Source organism: Cimex lectularius, unplaced genomic scaffold, assembly GCF_000648675.2.
Source record: "Cimex lectularius strain Harlan isolate CLEC.00 unplaced genomic scaffold, Clec_2.1 scaffold10, whole genome shotgun sequence".
NCBI lineage: Eukaryota > Metazoa > Arthropoda > Insecta > Hemiptera > Cimicidae > Cimex > Cimex lectularius.
In genome coordinates this window covers 2,006,237-2,029,471 of record NW_019392665.1, presented here as the reverse complement: position 1 = coordinate 2,029,471, position 23,235 = coordinate 2,006,237, and the positions used below count along the sequence as shown (strand labels likewise).

Below are 23,235 nucleotides of genomic sequence, written 5' to 3'. Positions count from 1 at the left end.
CATCTCGACCAAGACCTGACATAAAAAGAATAATTAATTGAGATAATTGACGGCGTAGTTTAATCTTTAGAGCTACAATTTTAAATTTAATTTTAAACTCATAATTTATCATTATTCAAAAGATATTGTTGTTTTAACATTTAAATATGTACATCGAGCTGTTTCTAATTCTCTAGATGCCATCTAGGACTATGATTAAACTCGACCATATACTCCATATGGAAGGTTTTTATTAAAGGAATATTTCAGCTTCAAACAATCGGCGGTTAAATCGTTAGATTTCTTTCTGTGGTCTGCGGGAATGTGAAATGTAATTTGATCCTTCCCGATCATCTTGGTCTGCCTGTCCTCGGTGGGTTGGTCTCCATTTCGCCATCTTCAGTGTGCCTCCATGAGAGGATCGGTAAGGATCTAATTAGCGGTTGTAAAGAAAAGTTCTTTTATAACGCTTGTTGCGGGGTAGATTGAGATTTTTGAAACGTAGTCCTAGATGACATGTACAAAACGAGACAACGCCTACTAATTATTAGTAATCATTAAGATTTATTATACAAAAAATTTAATAACAAATTGAAAAAATTACTATATACTAGCAAGATATTCTGAGACAGCAAAGTTAAATTTTTCTTCTAATAAAATTTACAAGTAAAAATAATAATATACATTTGTAAAATGTTAAATTTTGAGCTAAAAATTAAATATTTTAAAAGTTTTTAGTCATTATATTTTCATGTAAAGATTAAACTTTTCCCTCGATGTCAATTTTTTATTAGCAGGCTCCATTATTTTGTCTATTTCCTAAAACATCCTTATCCTGCCCACTCTGCGGCTATTCGCCATATTCAGTGAGTCTGTCAATGAAACTGCAGGTCCATCACACCCCGTTTCCCTTGGCAAATGTTCTCACAAACAAAATATTTCTTTAAAGCTCTACAAAAATCTATGCTTTTCACAAGAGGCTGTTAACAAAAAGGCATGAAATCAATCATAATAATAATAATAAACATAACAGGGGGTGTCGGTGGCCGCCAAGGTTTAGACGATGGAAGGCCGTTCATCACTGTACGGCAAAGGTTCCGGGTTCGAATCCAGCGGCCCTGCATTCAAACCCGACATACTTACAAAAGGGGCTTTTTTTTCAAAAACGCCAGCACCCCGAATGTGGCCTTTGCTGTTGCGAACACTCGTTAAAAAAACCATACAAATCATAACAATGCAAGGTTAGTTGTATTTTCTCATTGTTATATTATAATAAAGGTATATTATAAAAAAAAATCCTCCTTAATTCTTTCAAAAAAAGAAATGGCAAATTTACTAATAAGTATTTTGCAAAAATTATAATTGCAGATTCGCCTATTCTCGCTTATATTTCCATTGTTATCCTGTCAAACCCGCACTTATTACAATAATTATTTTCCTGTTTCCCAATTAATAAATGCCAAATTAAAAGAACCTCGTTAAAAAATTTGTTTAAACTAATTTTCTAATGTTTGAACTATTCTATTCTACAACGCATACTAATGTAAATAAGACTTAAATCAATCCAATGTAAATATATTTTTTAAATATTAAAGTAAATATAATATTTTACAACTATTACATTAAGTGTCGTTAAAAGAAATATTTCTCTACGAAAGAAAAATGATGTATGATGTATATATTTGTACAAATATACACACGTGTTTTCAAATTACGGATAGTTATAAAAATAAATATTAAAATTTTTATTATGCAAAATGAGTTTTTTTTAAAGACTTATCGTCAGGTATTTTATTTGTAATTGTATTCTATTGATAACATAAGATTCTGATGGTGTAAATTCCCGAACGTCCAGAAAATTTAATGTAAAAATAAAAGTAGAAACTTAAAAAAACACATGGAATTATTTTTAAAGAATCCACAAGTTGTAAAAAAATATTAATATAAAAAAATTACATTTTTACAAAATAAAATTGACAAAGATGTGAATTAGTCCCGTTGCCAGATAGGTATAATAATAAATATAAAAAATTTTATTATGCAAAATGGTTTTTTTTTTAATTTGTAATTGTATTGTATTAATAATATAATATTCTGATGGTGTAAATTCCCGAAACCTCAAGAAAATTTAATGTAAAAATAAAGCAGAAACTTTAAAAAAATCATATGGAATAAGTTTTTAAAAAATCCACAAATTATAAAAAAAGTTTATATAAGAGAATTACATTTTTCCAAAAGTTTATTTAGTTAAGGATTTTTTAAAGATTTATCGTCAGGTTTTTATATTTGTAATTATATTGTATTGATAATATAATATTCTGATGGTGTAAATTCCCGAACGTCAAGAAAATGTAATGTAAAAATAAAGCAGAAACTTAAAAAAACCACATGGAATTTTTTTTTTAAATCCACAATTTATAAAAAAATATTAATATAAAAAATTTCATTTTTACAAAATAACAAAATACTATTGACGAAGATGTGAATTAGACCCGTTGCCAGATAGGAGTAATAATAATTATTAAAAAAATTATTTTGCAAAATGGGGTTTTTAAACACTTATCGTCAGCTTTTTTACTTGTAATTGCATTGTATTGATAACATAAGATTCTGATTGTGTAAATTCCCGAACGTCCAGAAAATTTAATGTAAAAATAAAGCAGGAACTTAAAAACAACCACATGGAATATTTGTTTTAAAACATCTACAAATTATAAAAAATTACATTTTATAAAATAACAAAATACTATTGATAAAGATGTGAATTAGTCCCGTCGTTTTCCATATTTATGTTATAAATGTAATCCACATATAATTGTACATAAATTATCAACCGAACAAAAAATTGTCAATAAAATTTAACGCTCGAACACCAAAAATTTACAAAACAAACCAATTTCTCCCGTTCAAAAATTTCATAGGATTATTTATTTTGTTGTTACCTTTTTTTATGAAGTAGAAGAAAGGCTGTTACTATATAACAGAATTAGGAAGAAAATCCTACAAAATCCAAGAAGGATTGCGGTCTGAGAAAGCCTTGTTTACAAACTTTTTCCGGCGAGAAATCTGTTTTCAAAAGCAGGCCTTAACTCGTACTGATATCAAATGGACTTTTTGTATAAACAAATAAGTGACCGACCTTTCTGGGATTGCTTTTTGAACGGCTCGGACACGCGTCAGACGGGGAAAATCCCACTCGATCAAAATTTTCCACGTTCCTAAACCAACACTTTCACGGATCGTAATGTCTGAACTGACGACGGATTTGATAATCTCCACATATTTTTAAAAAACGTATATATATATGCTGTGGAATCCCCGGCAAACCTGCTTTCTGAAGGTCCTCTAAAAAAATTTGAACAGTGAGAACGAAATTTTCGTGGACTATTATGTACCCACAAACCAAAAAAACGTACACTGGTTGTTGTTTTTTTCCTACATGTATTTTTATCGTTTCATTGTAATTTTTATTAATTATAAAAAAAAAGGCTTGAACCGTATTAGAAATTCATGAGTTTTAATAAAAAATATTTAATTGTGATGGTTTGAAGGAATTAAAAGAAGAAAGAGATGTTTTGATAAATTTCCTGACAAACTATGATTAATTTTTTTATTAAAACTCATGAATTGCTAATTTCGTTTACATTAAAATACTATGTTTTCATGAATGTAACGATAATAGTTTGTACATAATAGTTTAAAACAAAAAAAATTGTGCATTTTTTGTCTTTGATTTATTTTCATGTATCCCAAAAAAAATAAAAAAATATAAAAAAATTGTGTCCATCCTCACTTCATCCCTACTTTTTTATGAGCAACACAGTTCTTTTTTTTTATTGGTTAACGCTTGGCCAGTTTCTCAATAAGAATTAAAACCACCATGTTTTCTCACACAGGAGAGGTGGGTGAAGGGATGGTAGGGAATTCACAAAAAAAGAAAAAAAATCCAAACTCCTCTTTGCTCATTAAGAAACTGGCCAAGTGTTAACCAATAAAAATAAAAGAACTGTGTTTCTCATATAAGTAGGGGTGAAGTGAGGATGGACACAATGTAGATATCACTACTTTGATATGGCTAAATATTATATTTTTATTTCTTTTTGCTCATAAATTCAAAATACCGACTTATTAAGAAAAATGTAAATACACGTGACAATGCCCAAGGGGTCAATCTCTCAGCCCCAAACGATCTTAAAAGAGAAAATCTACGACATGCACAATCGCTCCTGTGACTCGAATAAAACCAAGACGACGCCACATTCTGAAGCGAACAAAAAAGTACGATATCCCAACAAAAACTTAATCGTGAAAAAAGGGCCAAGTTCCAGTCCCCCTCCAAAAAAATTAGCCTATCAATGTAATATCTAAATTGTGGCCAAGTCCCAAGTCCTTTTTGAATCCCATAACCTGAGAGAACTCAAAAGAAAATATAAAGGTTCTAGACCTCCTCTCAAAAAAGAAAACAAAAAGTCAGCCTATCAAAGTATCGATATCTACATTGTGGCCATCCTCACTTCACCCAAAAGAAAATATAAAGGTCAGGCTATTTTGATAGGCTGACTTTTTTTTAAACTTTTTTGTGAAGGGATTCTAGGACCTTTACATTTTCTTTTGGGTGGAGTGAGGATGGACACAATGTAGATATCTCTACTTTGATAGGCTGACTTTTTTTAAACTTTTTTGTGAGGGAATTCTAGAACCTTTATATTTTCTTTTGGGTGAAGTGAGGATGGCCACAATGTAGATATCACTACTTTGATAGGTTGACTTTTTTTAAACTTTTTTGTGAGGGGATTCTAGAACCTTTATATTTTCTTTTGGGTGAAGTGAAGATGGACACAATGTAGATATCTCTACTTTGATAGGCTGACTTTTTTTTAACTTTTTTGTGAGGGAATTCTAGAACCTTTATATTTTCTTTTGGGTGAAGTGAGGATGGCCACAATGTAGATATCACTACTTTGATAGGTTGACTTTTTTTAAACTTTTTTGTGAGGGGATTCTAGAACCTTTATATTTTCTTTTGGGTGAAGTGGGGATGGACACAATGTAAATATCTCTACTTTGATAGGCTGACTGTTTTTTACTTTTTGTGAGGGGATTCTAGAACCTTTATATATTCTTTTGGGTGAAGTGAGGATGAACACAATGTAAAAATCACTACTTTGATAGGATGACCTTTTTTACTTTTTTGAGAGGAGGCCTAGAACCATTATATTTTCTTTTGAGTTCTCTCAGGTTATGGGATTCGAAAAGGACTTGGGACTTGGCCATATTACATTGATAGGCTAATTTTTTTTGGAGGGGGATTGGAACTTGGCCCTTTTTTCACGATTAAGTTTTTGTTGGGATATCGTACTTTTTTGTTCGCTTCAGAATGTGGCGTCGTCTTGGTTTTATTCGAGTCACAGGAGCGATTGTGCATGTCGTAGATTTTCCCTTTTAAGATCTTTTGGGGCTCTATTGAAGAGCTGGGAGATTGACCCCTTGGGCATTGTCACGTGTATTTACATTTTTCTTAATAAGTAGGTATTTTCAATTTATGAGCAAAAAGAAACAAAAATATAATATTAGCCATAATGTGAAACGGTACCTGTTACTTTATAGAAAACAAAAAACATATCGAAATCACGTCACAAATAACGCCGCCGTTTATCGATAGTAAAAATTTAAATTAAAGATAAAACTAAATTACTGATCTAATAATACCCCATTCTACGTTTTACGTTCATAATTTAATATAATTGATGCAGGTAGCCCTAAAATAGGATATTTACTTTAAGGTACCTATAGGTCCAACTTTAAATCATAATGGTGTTCATGTAAAATAACCGGTTCTATTATTTAAGTTGTTTTTATTGTGGTTTTATCTATTTTATATATTAATGTATACAGGTTGTTCAGCAACTCGTGTTACAAACTTTGCCATTAGACTCTACATTCAAAATGGAATTAAACAAGTCCTAATTAACTATGGTCCGAATCTCAACAGTTTCGGAGTTATTCCACTTTCCAGATTTCACGATTTTGCTACAAATAAACAATGTAATCCCAAAACTAAAAGTTTTGGACAAATCCGTTCAGACAATTGAAAACTACTTTAAATTTTCAATAAGATGTGATCAATACTAAATTTGTAAACCTTTGCGAAATAAGCGTTTTAGTAGCGAGAACTTTGAAAAAAACTTTTTTTTCAAAATTGAAAAACCTACTATGGTGATTCTAAACTTCTATTTCCAAACCTAGAGACCTGAAAATTTCAACAAACGTACTCCATTTAATATCCTATTTAGTGGTGTAATTTTTTTTTAATTACTTTTTTCCAAGATGAAGAAATTGATCAAGGGAAAGAAAAAAACCGTGGTTGAAGGATTGGTAAGGTGGAAAATAAATAAATAAAAATAAAAAAATTCTTAAGGAAACCCTATATTAAAAAAAAGTTTAATAATTTCATTCAAAATTTCCTTAAGTAATTTTTTTAATGTTTCACCTCACCAATCCTTCAACCACGGTTTTTTCTTTCCCTTGATCAATTTCTTCATCTTGGAAAAAAGTAATTAAAAAAACAATTACACCACAAAAAGGATATTAAATGGACTACGTTTTCTGAAATTTACTGGACTCTAGGTTTGGAAATAGAGTTTAGAATCACCATAGTAAAGAAGTTTATGGGCCGACAAATAGCTGAAGTCATCGCCGACCATAGTAAGTTTTTCAACTTTGAAAAAACTATTATTTTTCAAAGTTCTCACTACTAAAACGCTTATTTCACTAACGTTTACAAGTTTAATATTGATCACATCTTATTGGAAATTTAACGTACTTTTCAATGGTCTCAACGAATTTTTCCAAAACCTTTTATTTTTGGAGTTATCATTGTTTATTCCAAGCAAGGTCGTGAAATCTTAAAAAATCAGAAAAAGCGAAATAACTCCGAAACTGTAGACATTCGGACCATAGTTAATTAGTACTTTTTGGTTCCATTTTGAATTCAGAATCTACTGGCAAAGTTTGTAACACGAGTAGCCGAACACCCTGTATATACTGTTGTAAAATAAATCAAGTTGGTTAGGGAAAAAAATACATCGTTTTGACTGAAGTTAACTACGTGAAACACACTCAGAATAAAAACAATGACCAAACTCTCAAAAATGCTAAATAAATGAAATAATATCTACTAACATATATATTTCTGAACATGCATACGGTAGCAAACATGTCAGAGAGGTTCAAATGCGGTTTAGTGATGCGCTGGAGAATTTGAAATTTGTGGAGCAAAGTAACTAATATCTCTGAGAGAAAAAACAACGGAATTACGAATAATTATTAAAAATGCTTCAACTTCGTTAACAATTCAGATGCGACAAATGAAAGCTTCAGACAACGGAAGATGCAACCATATCAAAATCATAGTTAATGAAAATGAGCCTTCGTCCTTGACATCTGATGATGTGACGGATAATTTCAAGAAAAAACTGTCAGTTTTGATAATGACTGACATGATTGAAGTAATTGTTTCATAACGACATGATAGTAGCTTATTAAATTACTTTTATGTGTTGGAAACTATGGCAGATAGCAGAAATATGCAAACATCAAAACAACAATCATCAACGGAAATCCCATCCTAGATTATTCATAAATCATACCTTTTTAAGTAAGCTTTTTATTCTTTTTACTTTTTTCTATCGATAAATATTTCTTAATATTGTTTTTAGCCAAGGTTTTAATTGTTTATAATTTTTTTATAATTGGAGGTGTTAATGGGAGTTTCAACATATGGTCTGAGCCAAATAAATCTAGCAGTTTTTTTTTTTGTTTTTTTTTGGGGGGGTCCTTAAATGAGAAAAATCTGCTGGTATCTTGATGTCTGTAGCTATGGGTTTTCTATATACGTCTATTTCAATTAGATTATTTAGTATGGAAAATTTAAAGTCTAAAAAGTTTAAACAACCATCTTTAATTACTTTCAGTGTCAATGTAAAATTTATGCTAGGGAGTAAAGAATTAATTAATTGGAAAAATTCATTTAGATCCCGACAATGTACGTAAAATATGTATCATCTACATAGCAATTCCAAAAAATGGACAGTTTTAATTAATTTTTATTTGGTTTGAAAAGAATTTTTTCAAAATTGTCCATAAAAATTTAACAAAGTGGGGCCATTGGAGACTCCAATGGTAACTTTTTCATTTCATAAAATTTATTATTAAATTTACAGTAATTAAATAGTACGCATATATTAATTCATTTATGTTTTAGTAGTCAATTGACCAAGTTACTTCTTTCAATTAATTATTCTTTTTATGTAAGGTTTTGGTTGGGATAGAAAAGTCAGTGTCACGAGCGGGATTCGAACCCACGACCTTCGGCTCAATACGCCGCTGCTCTTACCACTTGATCAATCGTGACTTCTTAAGTAGTAGTAGAACAGCGGCGTATTAAGTCGAAGGTCGTGGATTCGAATCCCGTTCGTGACACTGACTTTTTTATCTCAACCAAAACCTTACATAAAAAGAATAATTAATTGAAAGAAGTATGCATATATTTAAGAGGTCTGTTACATAATTTTTTCCAACTTGTAAATAACAAATCTGGAAGTAGAATCTTCATTTATAAAAAGTGAATCTATACACCCCACCTTCATCATTTCTACTACTTCTATTTTGCACGTTTTTACGTTTTATTGCCCAAAATTGCTTTTTTCCATTTTTTTTATAATTATTGTTTTCTAAGCCTACAAATAATTTATTTAAGCCGAAATTTTCCATGCCAATGTCCAGAATTTACCAGAATGCTTCGGCTTGTGAGCATAGCGGAACCAAGTAGGAACAAATAAATAATTCTAGACAAGAGGTATGACCTGACAGAACAAAAAATTAGTTTTTTTTTTTTTTTTTTTTTTTTTTTTTTTTTTTTTTTTTTTTTTTTTTTTTTTTTTTTTTTTTTTTTTTTTTTTTTTTTTTTTTTTTTTTTTTTGAGAATGCACTGTATTGTTATTAATTTTTTACTATTTAAAGTTCATCGCTTCTTAAACTATCTCATAGAATTTTTTCTTGGCGCAGTTTATAAAATTTAAAGTCTACTTTATTGCCGTTTTCTAGTTGTATACTATTTAAATTATAAAAGTAATTAAATATTTGTATTGTTTTAAAATGACTACAATCTATTCATTGCAAAACAAACAATCATATCATAAATAATGTTTAAGACAAGAATTAATTTTATTATGCCAGTACAGTTTTTACTATGTTAACTATGGTATCTATACCTTTATAAACATTTTTTTAGTTTCGAGATTTTTATTGCACGTTTTGAAGGTTTTTACAGCGGGAAAATCCGGTCTTTAGTCATAATTTATAAATAAAATAAGTTTTCGTCATTGACAAGAGCAAAAGCTCCGTCATAGATGTCCAAAAAGTGATTGTCAGCACTGATACAATCTAAATAAACAATAGAATATTACACAAATTTATATTCTGTTGTTATAGTATTGTAATTTTTTATCTTTGGGCTGTTTTATAATGATAATTTACACGCTAGGTATTTTCCCCTCCAGAAAACTGGACATAAAACATTTTATTGACAGCTGAAAGGTTGAGCGGGCAAAATCCATACTTGAAATTTTAAAAAAAATTATAAAATTTAAAAAGCACTTTTAATATATTTATTTCAGTAAAGTTACAAAAACGGCCATACTTTAAGAAAAAAAATGACTTCGTCGTTGGCATCTGCAAATATAAGGCCTAGAAATCGATCTTTTATGAGTCATTTATGAAAATTTGTCGCTATGATATCTAGTACGTGATAGTTAGAAAATTATGAATGTATTTATCTTATACATCATCTTATACATTTATATATTTATCTTATCAGGTCACTACAAGAGTATAAGCAAAAAGAGAAAAGCATAAGTAACATAACAGAAGCATAATTTGGCATATAAAAGCATATAAACACAAACTTATTGAATACATTTACATCTTGAAAAATTCCAAAGATTGGTAAATTTTTTTAAAACCACGTTTAAAACCGTAGCTAAAATTTGAAAGTGATTTGTAAAAAAGGAAGTATTCTCGCCAATCATGAATAATCCCGAAGTTGGTACGGACTGGATTAAAAACAAATTCAGTTGTTCTGCCAAGCTTTCGACCTATTTTAAGGTCATCATCTTGATGATGTCTACAAATTGCCACAAGTCAAAAATTTATAGAGATAGATTATATAGATTCGTAGAGATCTTTAACATTTGTGAGATTAAGATGACCTTAAACAGATCGATAGTTTTGCAGTAACAACTGAAATTGTTATTCATCCCAGACCATCAAGATTATTCATGAGTAACAAAGGTGGTCGATACGTCTCACAAAACTAACAATGAGTACAGACGAGATGGAGCTTTTAAAAAGAGTCTTTTTCTTACTTTGTTTTTCTTTACACATTTTGATTTTCAATAGTGTTAAATAAAAAAGGGACTTTTTGACGAAGAAACGTTTCAAATTATAAGACCATGTTTAGAGATCCGAATACACTACTTTAAAGTAGTTGCTAGTTCTGATAACTAAAGAAATGTTTGAGCTGGTAACACCACGTTTAGAAAACCGAATACACTATTTTAAAGTACTTGCCAGCTCTGATAACTAAAGAATTGTATGAACTTGTAAGCCCTTGTTTAGAGATCTGAATACACTACTTTAAAGTAGTTGCCGGCTCTGGTAACTAAACAATTGTTTGAACTTATAACACCACGTTTAGACAATATAACAATTTAAAGTAGTTTCCAGCTCTGAAAACTAAAGAAATGTGCGAACTTATAACATCACTTTTACAAAACCGAATACACTACTTTAAACTAGTTGCCAGCTCTGATAACAAAAGAAATATTTGAACTTATACCACAATGTTTAGAGATCTGAATACACTGCTTTAAAGTAGTTACTAGTTCTGATAACTAAAGAAATGTTTGAGCTTGTAAGATCATGTTTAGAGATCTGAATACACTATTTTAAAGTAGGTGCTAGTTCTGATAACTAAAGAAATGTTGGAACTTATAGCACCACGTTTAGAAAACCGAATAGACTACTTTAAAATAGGCGTCAACTCTGATAACTAAAGAAATATTTGAACTTATAACATCATGTTTACAGATCTGAACCCACTATTTTAAAGTAGTTGCTAGTTCTGATAACTAAAGAAATGTTTGAGCTTGTAACACTACGTTTAGAAAACCGAATACACTATTTTAAAGTATTTGTCAACTCTGATAACTAAAGAAATGTTTAAACTTGTAACAGCACGTCTAGAAATCCGAATAGACTACTTTAAAGTAGTTGTCAACTCTGTAAAGAAATATTTAAACTTATAACACGACGTTTAGAAAACCGAATATAACAATTTAAAGTAGTTGCGAATTCTGATAACAAAAGAAATGTTTGAACCTATAACACCCGTTTAGAAAACCGAATAGACTACTTTATAATAGATGTCAATTCTGATAATTAAAGAAAATTTGAACTTATAACACCATGTTTAGAAATCTGAATACTATTTTAAAGTAGTTGCCAGCTCTGGTCCCTAACGAATTGTTTTAACTTATAACACCATGTTTAGAAATCTGAATACTATATTTTAAAGTAGTTGCCGGCTCCGATAACTAAAGAAATGTTTGAACTTTTAACTTCACATTTAGAAAACTGAATACCCTATTTTAAAGTAATTTTCAACTCTTACAACAACTAAAATCAGGAGAGAAGTTTTTAAATTAACATACTCGAACGTTTTTAACGCAGGAATTTCGCATTTGATCCTAGCAGCTATTAAAGAATCAACAACATTCAGCGGTATTTTATGACATTTTGAGAAGACGAGATTGTTCATTCTCACAGAATTCGCACGTTTGTTTTATGTTGTAATTGGGGTTTTAATCAATGATAGTATTTTAAATTTTTTGCTAATGTTGCGTCGATATTTCACAATGCAAAACGTGGAGAAATAGACCAGGGTAAATATCAAATGCACGGCACGAAACGAATTGCATCATCGAAAAAATTGCAAAAAATTATCAGGCGAAGTGCGATTATAGAAATTAATTTTTGCGTATCTCTTAGGGAGAAAAAAACGTCGCCGATAAGGAAGAAAATGAGAGATAAAACTCACCAGATACACCGAGGCTGTACTTCAGGAGCTTTTCCTAGGTATGAGCGTCGGTTGAAAAAGAGCACGACGAAGAGGGGGGTTGAGAAAGAGATGTGGAGCGAGGATCACGCGACCCGGCCGGCCAACCGTCATCGCGGCCCCTCCTTCGCGAAAGGGCTTTCCAGGGCAAAGCGCATCGTACGATCACCCCCACCAGAAAGAGTGACTTCGATCGCAAAGTCCGTGGACATCGCAAGTAGTGGTGCCTAAGCCCGAGCCGGCTGTCGCCAAGTCGCACGACCACAACAGTCTCCCAGGTTCAAGGGCATTAAACCGACAACAGACGCGTGGAAAACTTTAGCACAAACGTACCACGTCAACCGAATTAATTGATCCATTTCAACCTTTGACCATAAAAATTTCATTGGTAAAGGTCTACCTGCCAAGGGTAAAAAGAAACAGTTCCGATAGTGTTCGAATAATTAAAAAAATAAATTAGGCAAAATCTTCTAGATAATTTGTATATTCTTAACATTCCATAACATTTGTAATATGAAAAAAATCTCCCGGAAAAATGATTTTTTTTCGTATTATAGAATTTTATTAGCTTGAAGAGTAGCATATTTACGTATCCTTGACGGAATCTTTTTTTTTCATTACCACAAAAGCCATAGCCAAGGTCGTCACCTCTTGAAGTTAATACATAGTTATACATTATGTTTGATTTTTTTTCAAAAAGTCAATTAGTAAATGTTCATGTTCATCGAGGACACAACTCGCCATGGCTTACTTGTTTAAAAAAATTGATTTCTTTGTTTGTATTCTACCTTGTAAATATCATTATTCGATGCTCCCTAAAAGAAACATCCATCTGTTTTTTCAAAATAGAAAGAGAAATAAATTATATTTTTGTGTGTGAAATTAGGACTAACGTTACAGAAATAGAAATATTAGTGGGTTTTGTCAAAGGTGGAACAGAACAGGAATATTTGTGGGTTTTGTCAAAGCTGGAACAGAACAGGAATATTTGTAGGTTTTATCAAAGCTGAAACAGAACAGAAACAGAAATATTTGTAGGTTTTGTCAAAGCTGGAACAGAACAGAAACAGAAATATTTGTAGGTTTTGTCAAAAAATTGATTTCTTTGTTTGTATTCTACCTTGTAAATATCATTACTCGATGCTCCCTACAAGAAACATCCATCTGTTTTGTCAAAATAGAAAGAGAAATAAGATTTAATAAGTTATAATTAAAAATTAGAAATAAGTTATAATTTGTAGGTTTTGTCAAAGCTGGAACAGAACAGAAACAGAAATATTTGTAGGTTTTATCAAAGCTGGAACAGAACAGAAACAGAAATATTTGTAGGTTTTGTCAAAGCTGGAAGAGAACAGAAACAGAAATATTTGGTTTTGTCAAAGCTGGAACAGAACAGAAACAGAAACATTTGTAGGTTTTATCAAAGCTGGAACAGAACATAAACAGAAATATTTGTAGGTTTTGTCAAAGCTGGAACAGAAACAGAAATATTTGTAGGTTTTTTCAAAGCTGGAACAGAACAGAAACAGAAATATTTGTGGGTTTTGTCAAAGCTGGAACAGAAATAGAAAAAATCGTGTGTACTTTCATTTCTTTGTTACTGAACTCAAGGTGTATTTTTGATAGAATCTCGAAAATAAGAAATAATTATCAGATATCTTAAAACTACCTTTGTTTAATTTTGTGAGAGAGCTCAAAGGCAAAAGTCATATTCTAAGGTCATTGACCATATTTTTTTTACAAAAATCAAACCATAATTTACATATTGTTAATATCTTTCACCATGAACTTATTCATTACAAAACGTTTTATTAATGTTATAATTTTATTTCATCACCTATCCCCCTCACGGAAAGATAGTGATGAAGTACAGAACTATGTATGTCAAGGGCACAAGTCATATTTTCAAAGGTCATTGACCATCTTTTTTTTAGAAAAATAAAGCGATGATAATGTACATATTCGTAACATCTTTCTGTATGAAATTTTTTCATTACATAACATTTTATTAATTTTATAATTTTATTTCATCACCTACCCCCTCATGGAAAGAAAGGTGCCGAAAGGCGAAGTACAGAACTATGTATGTCAAGGGCACAAGTCATATTTTCAAAGGTCATTGACGATCTTTTTTTTTATTTTTTTAACAAAAATAAAGCGATAATTTACATATTCTTAATATCTTTCTCAATGAACTTCCTCATTACGTAACGTTTTCTTAAAGAAGACACAGTGACGACAGATGAAGTACGGAACTATGAATGTCAAGGGCAAAAAAAACAGAGAGGTCGTTGACCATGTTTTGTTCCATTGAAATTTCTTCCGAGCAAAATTTAGCAGCACAAAGATTTAGATTTTTTTTTAACAAATACAGTATTGCCGTGTTTTCCGAGGGGTCATTGAAACTGGTCAATTGAAACGAATCAGAGAAACACAGTTTCTGCACAATGTAACATCCGACCAATTTTCAGGTCGGTGACCTTACATGATATACATGAAAGTTTTCGTAGTTTTCTCTGATTTATTTATTAATTTAGGTACAAATATGCCTTTAAGCCCCCTTACATCTATCTTTACAATAAATTTAGTTTTAAAACATACAAAAATAATAACAAAATATAGAAAACAATAATGGCAATAATATATTCTTTAAAATATCAATTATTTTCGAAGGATGAAACCGCATTAAAATAAAAGCATGAAGAGAAAAAAAATAAAAGTAAATGGGAAAAAGAAAAGATGATTCGTGTCCTTTTAAGCTTCAGATGCCAATGGACCTGAAACAAGCTGGAACGTTACAGAAATAGAAATATTTGTGGGTTTTGTCGAAGCTGGAACAGAACAGAAACAGAAATATTTGTGGGTTTTGTCAAAGCTGGAACAGAACAGAAATATTTGTGGTTTTGTAAATGCTGAAAGTTACAATAACAGAAATATTTGTGTCTTGTCAAAGCTCGAACAGAACAGAAAAAGAAATATTTGTGGGTTTTATCAAAGCCAGAAGATACCGAAACAGACAATTTGTGGGTTTTGTCAAAGCCAAAGATACAGAAACAGAAAATTTGTGCATTTTGTCAAAGCTGGAACATTACAGAAATATTCGTGGGTTTTGTCAAAGCTGGAACAGAACAGAAACAGAAATATTTGTATGTTTTATCAAAGCTGGAACAAAACAGAAATATTTGTGGGTTTTGTCAAAGCTGGAACAGAACAGAAACAGAAATCAAAGCTGGAACAAAACAGAAATATTTGTGGGTTTTGTCAAAGGTGGAACAGAACAGAAATATTTGTGGGTTTTGTCAAAGCTGGAACAGAACAGTAACAGAAATATTTGTGGTTTTGACAAAAATGTAAGTTACATAAACAGAAATATTTGTGGGTTTTTTAAGGCTGGAAGTTACAGAAACAGAAATATTTGAGGGTTTTGTCAAAGCTGGAATGTAACAGAAGTATTTGTGGGTTTTCTTAAAGCTGGAACAGAACAGAAACAGAAATATTTTTAGGTTTTGTCAAAGCTGGAAGTCACAGAAACAGAAATATTTGTGGGTGTTGTCTTTTGGAGCATTCAGATGTCAGTGGTCCTGAAACAAGCCAGCAAGGAAACATAACGTTCTTCCTGGGGAAGAAAATTCCATTGTCTTGCCCATGCTGCATGGTCGGGATATGATTGGGACATTTGGATAAGGAACGGGGAAGAAAGTTGGTAGATATTGAGGACATTTATTTGGTTTAATTTTAAATAGGTAATTAAAACTCCAATTTATTTGAAAACAATGAACACATTAGATATTCAATAATTGAAAACTTTAGTTTTCTGTGGAGAGAAAAAGCTAAGGTGTCAAAGAGAATAAGGCTAGAGTAGACATTTTTAACAATAGAACTTACACGGATACGCCATGTAAACTTGGAGTATACCCCATACAAATAACGCTGAGATTTTTAAATTTAGGACAAAAATTAATAGGGGAGCCATGGATATGAGAAAAAGGTTGGCAATATATATTTTTTTTTTTTTTTTTTCTGCTTGTAGGACTTTAAATATAAAAGCAGAAAGAATGAATTTGATAAAATTGAGAGAAATTAAGAGCTAATAGAAGTTCATTTACAAACATGAAAAAGAGTAAAGGTCTCAGAAGATTTCTGAATTCTATCAGATAAGAGATCAGATTACTAGCAGTAGAAGAAAATCCATCAGATTCCAAATAAGCAAATTATGATTTACAGAGACATACATTTGAAAAATCAAGTAGAACAATAATAGTACACTTATTATTAACAATGCCCTAGTGGATATAATTTTATATTTTGAGAACTGCCACCTATGAAAATTTCAGAAGCCAGATTGAAAAGAGTATATAAGGGCATGGGAGAAAATAAATAAAAATATTTGTTTAAATAAAATCTTCTGAAATGCTTTAGATTATGGTGGAAGAATGTTACATTGATTGTCTCTGGCAAAAGGGTGCGTTCTTGAGTAAAGCATATTAGGGCACAGTTTCAGACTGAAAGAAAACAGGATGAGGTGAGAGATAATATAAATAAGATAACAGTAATGAAAAAACCATGTTTTGTCCATTAAGTAAAATAAATGATATTGAAAAATACATATTAGGGATTCAGTTTCTAGCATTCATCAAACCATACATCAATCACAGTGGGTGACAATCTTAAGAATCTTTCTCAATTGTTTTTTTCCTTCTATTGTTGATTCTTATTAGTCACTCTAGTCGTGCTAAACTAATCTTCAAAAAACAAAGTAAAACAATCAGAATTTTAGAGAATTTAAAGTATAGGAAATGTTGCAAAGAAACATTTTACTAAATTAAATATTTCGACTTTGCCCGGCTTATATATTTTACAATATATAATGTATTGTTACAAATACAGTGAGATTTTAAAACAATTTAAATCTGTACATAATCACTACACAAGAAATTATAATAAAATAGTTCTTGAGCAGCTGAACCTTAAAAAATGTGAAAACTCTTGAAAATATCGGGAGTAATTTTTTTTAATAATCAGATGATGTTAAACTCTAACCTGAAAAAAAAATTAAACTTAAGATAACAAAATTCTTCGCTGGGGGACCTTTAATGAGTTTGAGGAGTGTTTTTTGTGTGTATTAATAGTAGGATAAAAATGAAATAATTTGTTTGAAATAATCTCCAATGAATGTAATGACAAAACTCATATTTTGTTTCCTTAACGTAATAAAATTTTTGTATTAAGACGCGTGTTTGATAAAAATATTTTTTAATGAATTTATTTAAAACTGTTTGTCTTTTTTAAATTTACACTGTATTTTTTTGGTCTCGTGTCATCATCACTGAATACTCCAGGTTAAAATGGTTCTTAATAATGTAACAACTCCTCACTAAGACTTCTCATATAAACATAGTTGATTTTGCATCACAGGAAAGTGGGTTTTAACTTTCGGGAAGTCGCGTTTAAAGTTTTTAAGTTTTTTCTTAATCGAGTAGTGGATAAAATTCTCTAAATTAAAATGAGCATTCTTGTCCAGATTATAGCTTTCTGAAGTGGTTTTGTTATTTCGATTTTCACTCTTTTCGCTTAATCCACTTCACAGATATGTCATAATTATTGTGTTGTTTTTGTTTTGTTTTTTCAAAAGCTTTCTTTTAAAGAAACAATACTTCTTTACAACACCATGTGACAACAGTGTGCAATAATCACACTATCTTGATGAATTTGGAATTACTCAGACCATTATCTATACATGAAAATGTCACGATACATGTTTAAATAGATTTATTAATGGACGTTATGTGTTTTTTTAAAAATAAAAATAAACAATTCATTTTCAGTAAATTTCACTTTAAAAAGTGACAAAAACGCAGTGACAAAAATTCAATTCCTCCTTCAATTTTGTGTTTTTATTATAGATTTTTTTAAAATATTTTGTGTTAATTCATTTTCACCTGACATTATATTTCTTCCCTATTTTTAGGCCACTGCAAGGAAAATAATAAACTTTATTTTATTGTGATGTTTTATATCAGTTAAATGTTGATTATGTTTATGCCACTGCCAACCGTCAAAAACTATCTATAAGAGAAAATAAGAACAACAACAAAAATGAAAAAAAGATGACTTTATATAAACGGAATACAATAATGACTTTATATAAACATAAACGCAATACAATAATTAATTATTGATTTTTTTTTTCAAAAGTAATTTTTTAATATTAAAATAGTTTAATTTCAAATATGTATTTTACAAAATTTTCGATCAGAATAAAATAACTAGTAATGGGTAAATAAAAATTGACTAGGTCAAAGAGACTGAAATGTGATTTATTCATGAAACATTATGAATGTAAGCCATATGGTTCTTAACATTTGACTTGCAGTAAACATTTTCCAGCAGAAGAAGCAAGGGAACTGAGGCCCTTTGCTACATCCGTGCTTCTTATGTTTGTGCAGGCCGGAAGATAATTTGCACTTCTTCCCGCACTCGCACCAGACATGGTTCAGCTGAAATGCAAATGAAACGTCGAACCGTTTCAACTACAAGCGGTTGCCACGATTAGAAGGTGAATTTTTCATGGGTATTGGCGATGTGGCTTTTAAGGTTGGACTTCTGAGAAAACCTCTTGCCACAGAGGGTACACGTGAACTTTGGCGCCTGGCCACACTCGTGTTTCTTATGTTGGTACAGGCCGGAAGCGTATTTGTAGCCCTTGCTGCAATCCCAGCACCAGAAAGGCTTGGAAGCTACGAAACAAATTCAAATACATTAATTTATAATTTTACATAGATATACTTAAAAAATGCTCAATAAATTTATTTTATATTATGTTTACCATACATTACTAAAATATAAAAAATGGTTAATTTCATTTTGTTTAAAGTTTAAAAATTCAAAACATAGAAGAAAAATATACAAATGTAATTTTAAAATTTCCATTTTTACTAAAACCCAGATTTTTGTTTTTATTTATCTGTGTATCTGTGTAATGGAAAGATGGCTAAATATCACTTATTAAATAATAATAGTGGGCAATCTTATATTTATACATATAAACAAATTATTTACTATTATTATTATTAATAAATTGCATTAAACTAAGGCAAAAGTTTTAGACGTATCGTGTAAATGGTATTTAAAGGATCACAATACATTTGGGGAAAAAAATCAACTCTTTCAAAACAACAGGAAAATTATATAATAGGTTGCATGTCTTTAGATTACTGCTGGTCAATTAATGATACTACGTGCAGAACTCATGGTCAATACTTCAGACCATTCCGAAGAAGGGGGAAAAATAGGAAAAAAGCAGTTATCCCGGTAAATAAAAACAACAAATGAAGCTGGTATAAAATATTCTATTATCCACACAAAAAATATTCAAGCTTTGGTCCCGACATTTCATACACGTGATGTATGGAAGCGAGGTGGCTCTTCAGAGTCGTCTTCTGGGTGAAACGTTTGCTGCAGAGGCGACAAGAAAACTGTGGCTCCTTTCCACACTCGTGGTTTCTGTGGCGGTAAAGGCTTGATCGATAACGATATCCATTTCCACAATGACAGAAGAACCTTTTGTCTGTATTAAACAACAAGAAATGTTAGAAGGAAAAAAAACAATTTAAGAAATAACGGGGAGATTCATTTTTGGAAGCTAAATCATCAGTACATAATTTATTTTATATATGAATGGTGGAGCTTGGCATTGTGCATGGAAGCCAGGTGAATCTTCAAGTTGGGTTTTTGCTTGAACCGCTTGCTGCAGAAAGCGCAGGAGAACTGCGGTTCTTTTCCACATTCGTAGTTCTTGTGCCTGTAGAGCCCAGATCGGTAGCGATATCTGTTTCCGCATTCACACACGAACCTTTTGTCTGTCAAAATAAAACACATTAGACGACTACTTAATCAGAAATCACAAGTCAAGACCACAAAAAACTTTCCCTACGATACTGTTTTAATAAACATTAAACACGTGTCCTTTCTGGTGATGGGGCTATTAAAATATAATGCTACATATTTCAATACAAATGTAAAATGTATTGTAAATCTTGTTTTTGTTTGTGAAGAATAAATAAAAACATCTAGCAACTTTTATTACTTTATTATCTCTTATTTAATTTCTGATTAAGAATGAAATATTTCCAAAACAAACCTCAACTCAAACCTTCAAAATATAATACTTGAAACACAACAATATTAAATAAAATCAACATTTTAGCATCCTAACAATAAAATTTCATAAATAATTAATACTAAGGCTAAAATACAGTTATTTCCCTGAGAAATCAAGATAACATACAAACGAACGGATATTTAATATGTTTCAAAGGTCTAATTTTTCTTTTATTTTTGTTAAATAAAACCATTTTTTTTAAATTAGCATGCTGTTGCCTTAGATTGGCAGGTGTTTGAGAGCAACATGACTTTTCAGATTGGATTTCTGTGAAAATTTCTTGGAGCAAAATTCACACTGGAACTTTGGTTCTTTCCCACACTCGTGTTTGAGGTGGCGCGACAGGCAGGATGACCATTTGTACCTCTTGTTACAGTTGGGACAGACAAATCTTCCAAAGTGAGCTGAAAAAGGAAAAAGAAAAAAAATTGCTAAGACAATTGAATTAGGATTACAATGAAAAAATGTTTTTCTCCTCCTACTCCATATGTCGTGTTAAAAACCTGAAACAAACGTTTCCATACGATTCAATCATCGAGGATATGAGGTTAAGGAAAATACAGTGGGTTTGATAGTAAAAAGTAAAAACAAAAAATTAAATAAATAGACCAATTTATTTAATACCATCGCAATAAATTCCATATGAATAATCTAGTTTGGCATGGATATAACGGTTTTTTTTAAGCGCAGTACTTACATTTTGACTACAAACCTACGAACCAAATTCAGACGGCAGTTCACTCTTGAAAGCTCTTCCCATTGAGATCATAATGATTAAGTAATTACTTTTAAAGACAATCCTTAAAATTGAATTTTTACCTATCTATAAAGCAAAACATCTAATTTGTTTTTTTTTTAAGTAAAGCCTTTGATGGTTTTTTTTAAGCGCCTGTCCATCTCCATTCATACTTTTTTAATGATACAACTTATTAATAATGTAAACCTTTTAGTAAAATATCACAAGCAAAAATAAAATTGATTTTGTGAGTAAATGAAGTTGACTTTCAAGTTCATAGTGTAAGCATTTTCAATTTTTAGACAGTGGTGTTTATAACAAAAATCGACTTTTCGGTTGTTGATTTAAATTGCTTTTATATAAAACAATATATTTTTAAAGCACGACTGAAACCGAGTAGCAAGTGTAATATTATTTACATACAGTGGCATCCGTATTATTTTCTATATTCAAAATTAGCGTGATGTTAAAGGTTTGACGCACAATGTTAATTCAGGTTTGTTTTATGGTAAAACAGACCATTTGGGAGCTTCGCATTAACATTCCTAACATTCCTCATAAATAACATATGGAATTGACTAGCAGTTTGAACCCAGAAGGGTACCATAATCCAAGCGCTTAAATTTTTTCATCTATAAAAAGAAAAATGTTAACCTTAACAACACAAAGCAAATCAAATAAATTCAAACACAAAAATAAAGGTTTAAAAACTAAATAAAATAAAACAAATATAATGGAGCTGATTTTATTGATTTAATAGCATCAATCACATTTTATTCGTCAGAATAAGTGTGGTGTCAGCTTGTTATTATGAGTTATAAGGTGGACTTTAAGGTTTCCCTTGTGTTTGAACATTTTCCCACAGAGCCTGCATCCAAATTGCGGCTCTTTGCCGCACTCGAGCCTAATGTGACGCTTTAGGCTCGAGGCATATCGGTAGCACTTTCTGCATGCGGCACATTTGTACAGTGTACCTGGAAATAATACATATAATGCTGTTAGATGCTGTTGCTAATTACCCTTTAGACAGTACTGGATGATAATAACTCCTTCAATACTCAACCTGATCGCCATACACGATATGATCCTAAATTTTTTATTTTTTCACTTTATCTATTAAAAAAAGAGAAAATAGTTTGTTTTATTAAATTTTCAAACTGAAAATCAAATGGATATCACAGGCATATAATATAAATAAATTTAAGGTTTTTTTTTAGTTTTTATTATTTTCATTAAAAAAAAAAAAGTATTCTTTTATTTTCTTATTTCTAATGTATTATATATAATTTTTCGATGCATGGACTTTTATCCAGTGCACTTTCAAGTTCAACTTCCTTTTGAACCTCTTGAGACACACAGAGCACTGGAACTGCGGTGCGACTCCACATGTATATTTGACATGGTGGTAGAGAACTATGCTGTTCTTCAACTTCTTCCCACACCTACCGCATTTGTGGACGTTTTCTAATCAAAAACAAAAACAAAAAAAAGACAACAATTAAAAGAAAAGTTTGCCCTTAAAAAATTTCTTAAAAAATAACGTTTCTCTAAAATTTAAAGTAAACAAAATTATTTCTGACAAGTATTAAATTAAATAATTTCTGAAGCCATGAAGTGTTTTATCATATTTGTATTGTCGATGATATTCTCAATCAGTTTTAACAAATATGAAAATTATTTTTAATTTTTTGACATGTAAATAATTGCACGATTTTCATAGAACAGGCACAAAACGAAAATCATGTATGAACGGCCATGTGCTGTCTCAAAACGTCCTTTCTAAAAAATGTCTTGAAGCAGATCTGACATGCGAAGCGTCTCTCTTGGCCACACTCGAAGCGTAAGTGACGTTTCAGCGTTCCAATTCTTGCGTACTTCCTCGGGCAGTTGGTGCATTTGTACTTCTTCAACACTAGAATGAAATTCGCTACAATAATCGGTATTTAATTAAAATGAAATGACATACGTTGTACGACCGATTGTTTCCATTTGAAATCTTCCTTTGAATTATCAAACTCCTCTTCGTGATCTAATTTTTCTTCCTTTATTACAAAATCTCCACAGCTTTTCTGATTATCCGTATATCCTGAAACATATGTTTTGTCATGTTTTTCATTTAATGTACTCAATAAAAAAAATTAACAGGATTAATTAATCTTTTGGAAATAATTTAAAAGACATCAT

At 30.7% G+C, this 23,235-nt stretch overlaps 2 protein-coding genes and 1 long non-coding RNA gene across 3 annotated transcripts in view; all 3 read right to left on the bottom strand.

Moving 5' to 3' along the window:
* The window catches only part of LOC106667274 (fatty acid synthase-like), a 37,494-nt gene extending 25,289 nt beyond the window's left edge, over nt 1-12,205 (bottom strand). Inside the window, exon 1 of the mRNA XM_014395123.2 lies at nt 12,137-12,205. The gene's annotated coding sequence lies outside the window, so the exon portion shown is untranslated. The remainder of the gene's footprint in view (nt 1-12,136) is intronic.
* A 7,337-nt stretch (nt 12,206-19,542) lies between these two features.
* Nucleotides 19,543-20,810, bottom strand: LOC112126275 (zinc finger protein 75A-like; the record flags this gene model as incomplete). Its single annotated transcript, XM_024225035.1, has 2 exons — nt 19,543-20,044; nt 20,538-20,810. Coding segments are annotated over 2 exons (501 nt in total), but the record flags the coding sequence as incomplete, so codon positions are not given.
* Nucleotides 20,811-22,666: 1,856 nt separating this feature from the next.
* LOC106667385 lies at nt 22,667-23,228 on the bottom strand. The gene is made up of 2 exons (XR_001340559.2): nt 23,018-23,228; nt 22,667-22,963 (listed from the first exon to the last, which is right to left on the bottom strand). It is a non-coding gene; the product is annotated as an uncharacterized LOC106667385 (long non-coding RNA).
* Nucleotides 23,229-23,235: the final 7 nt, after the last annotated feature.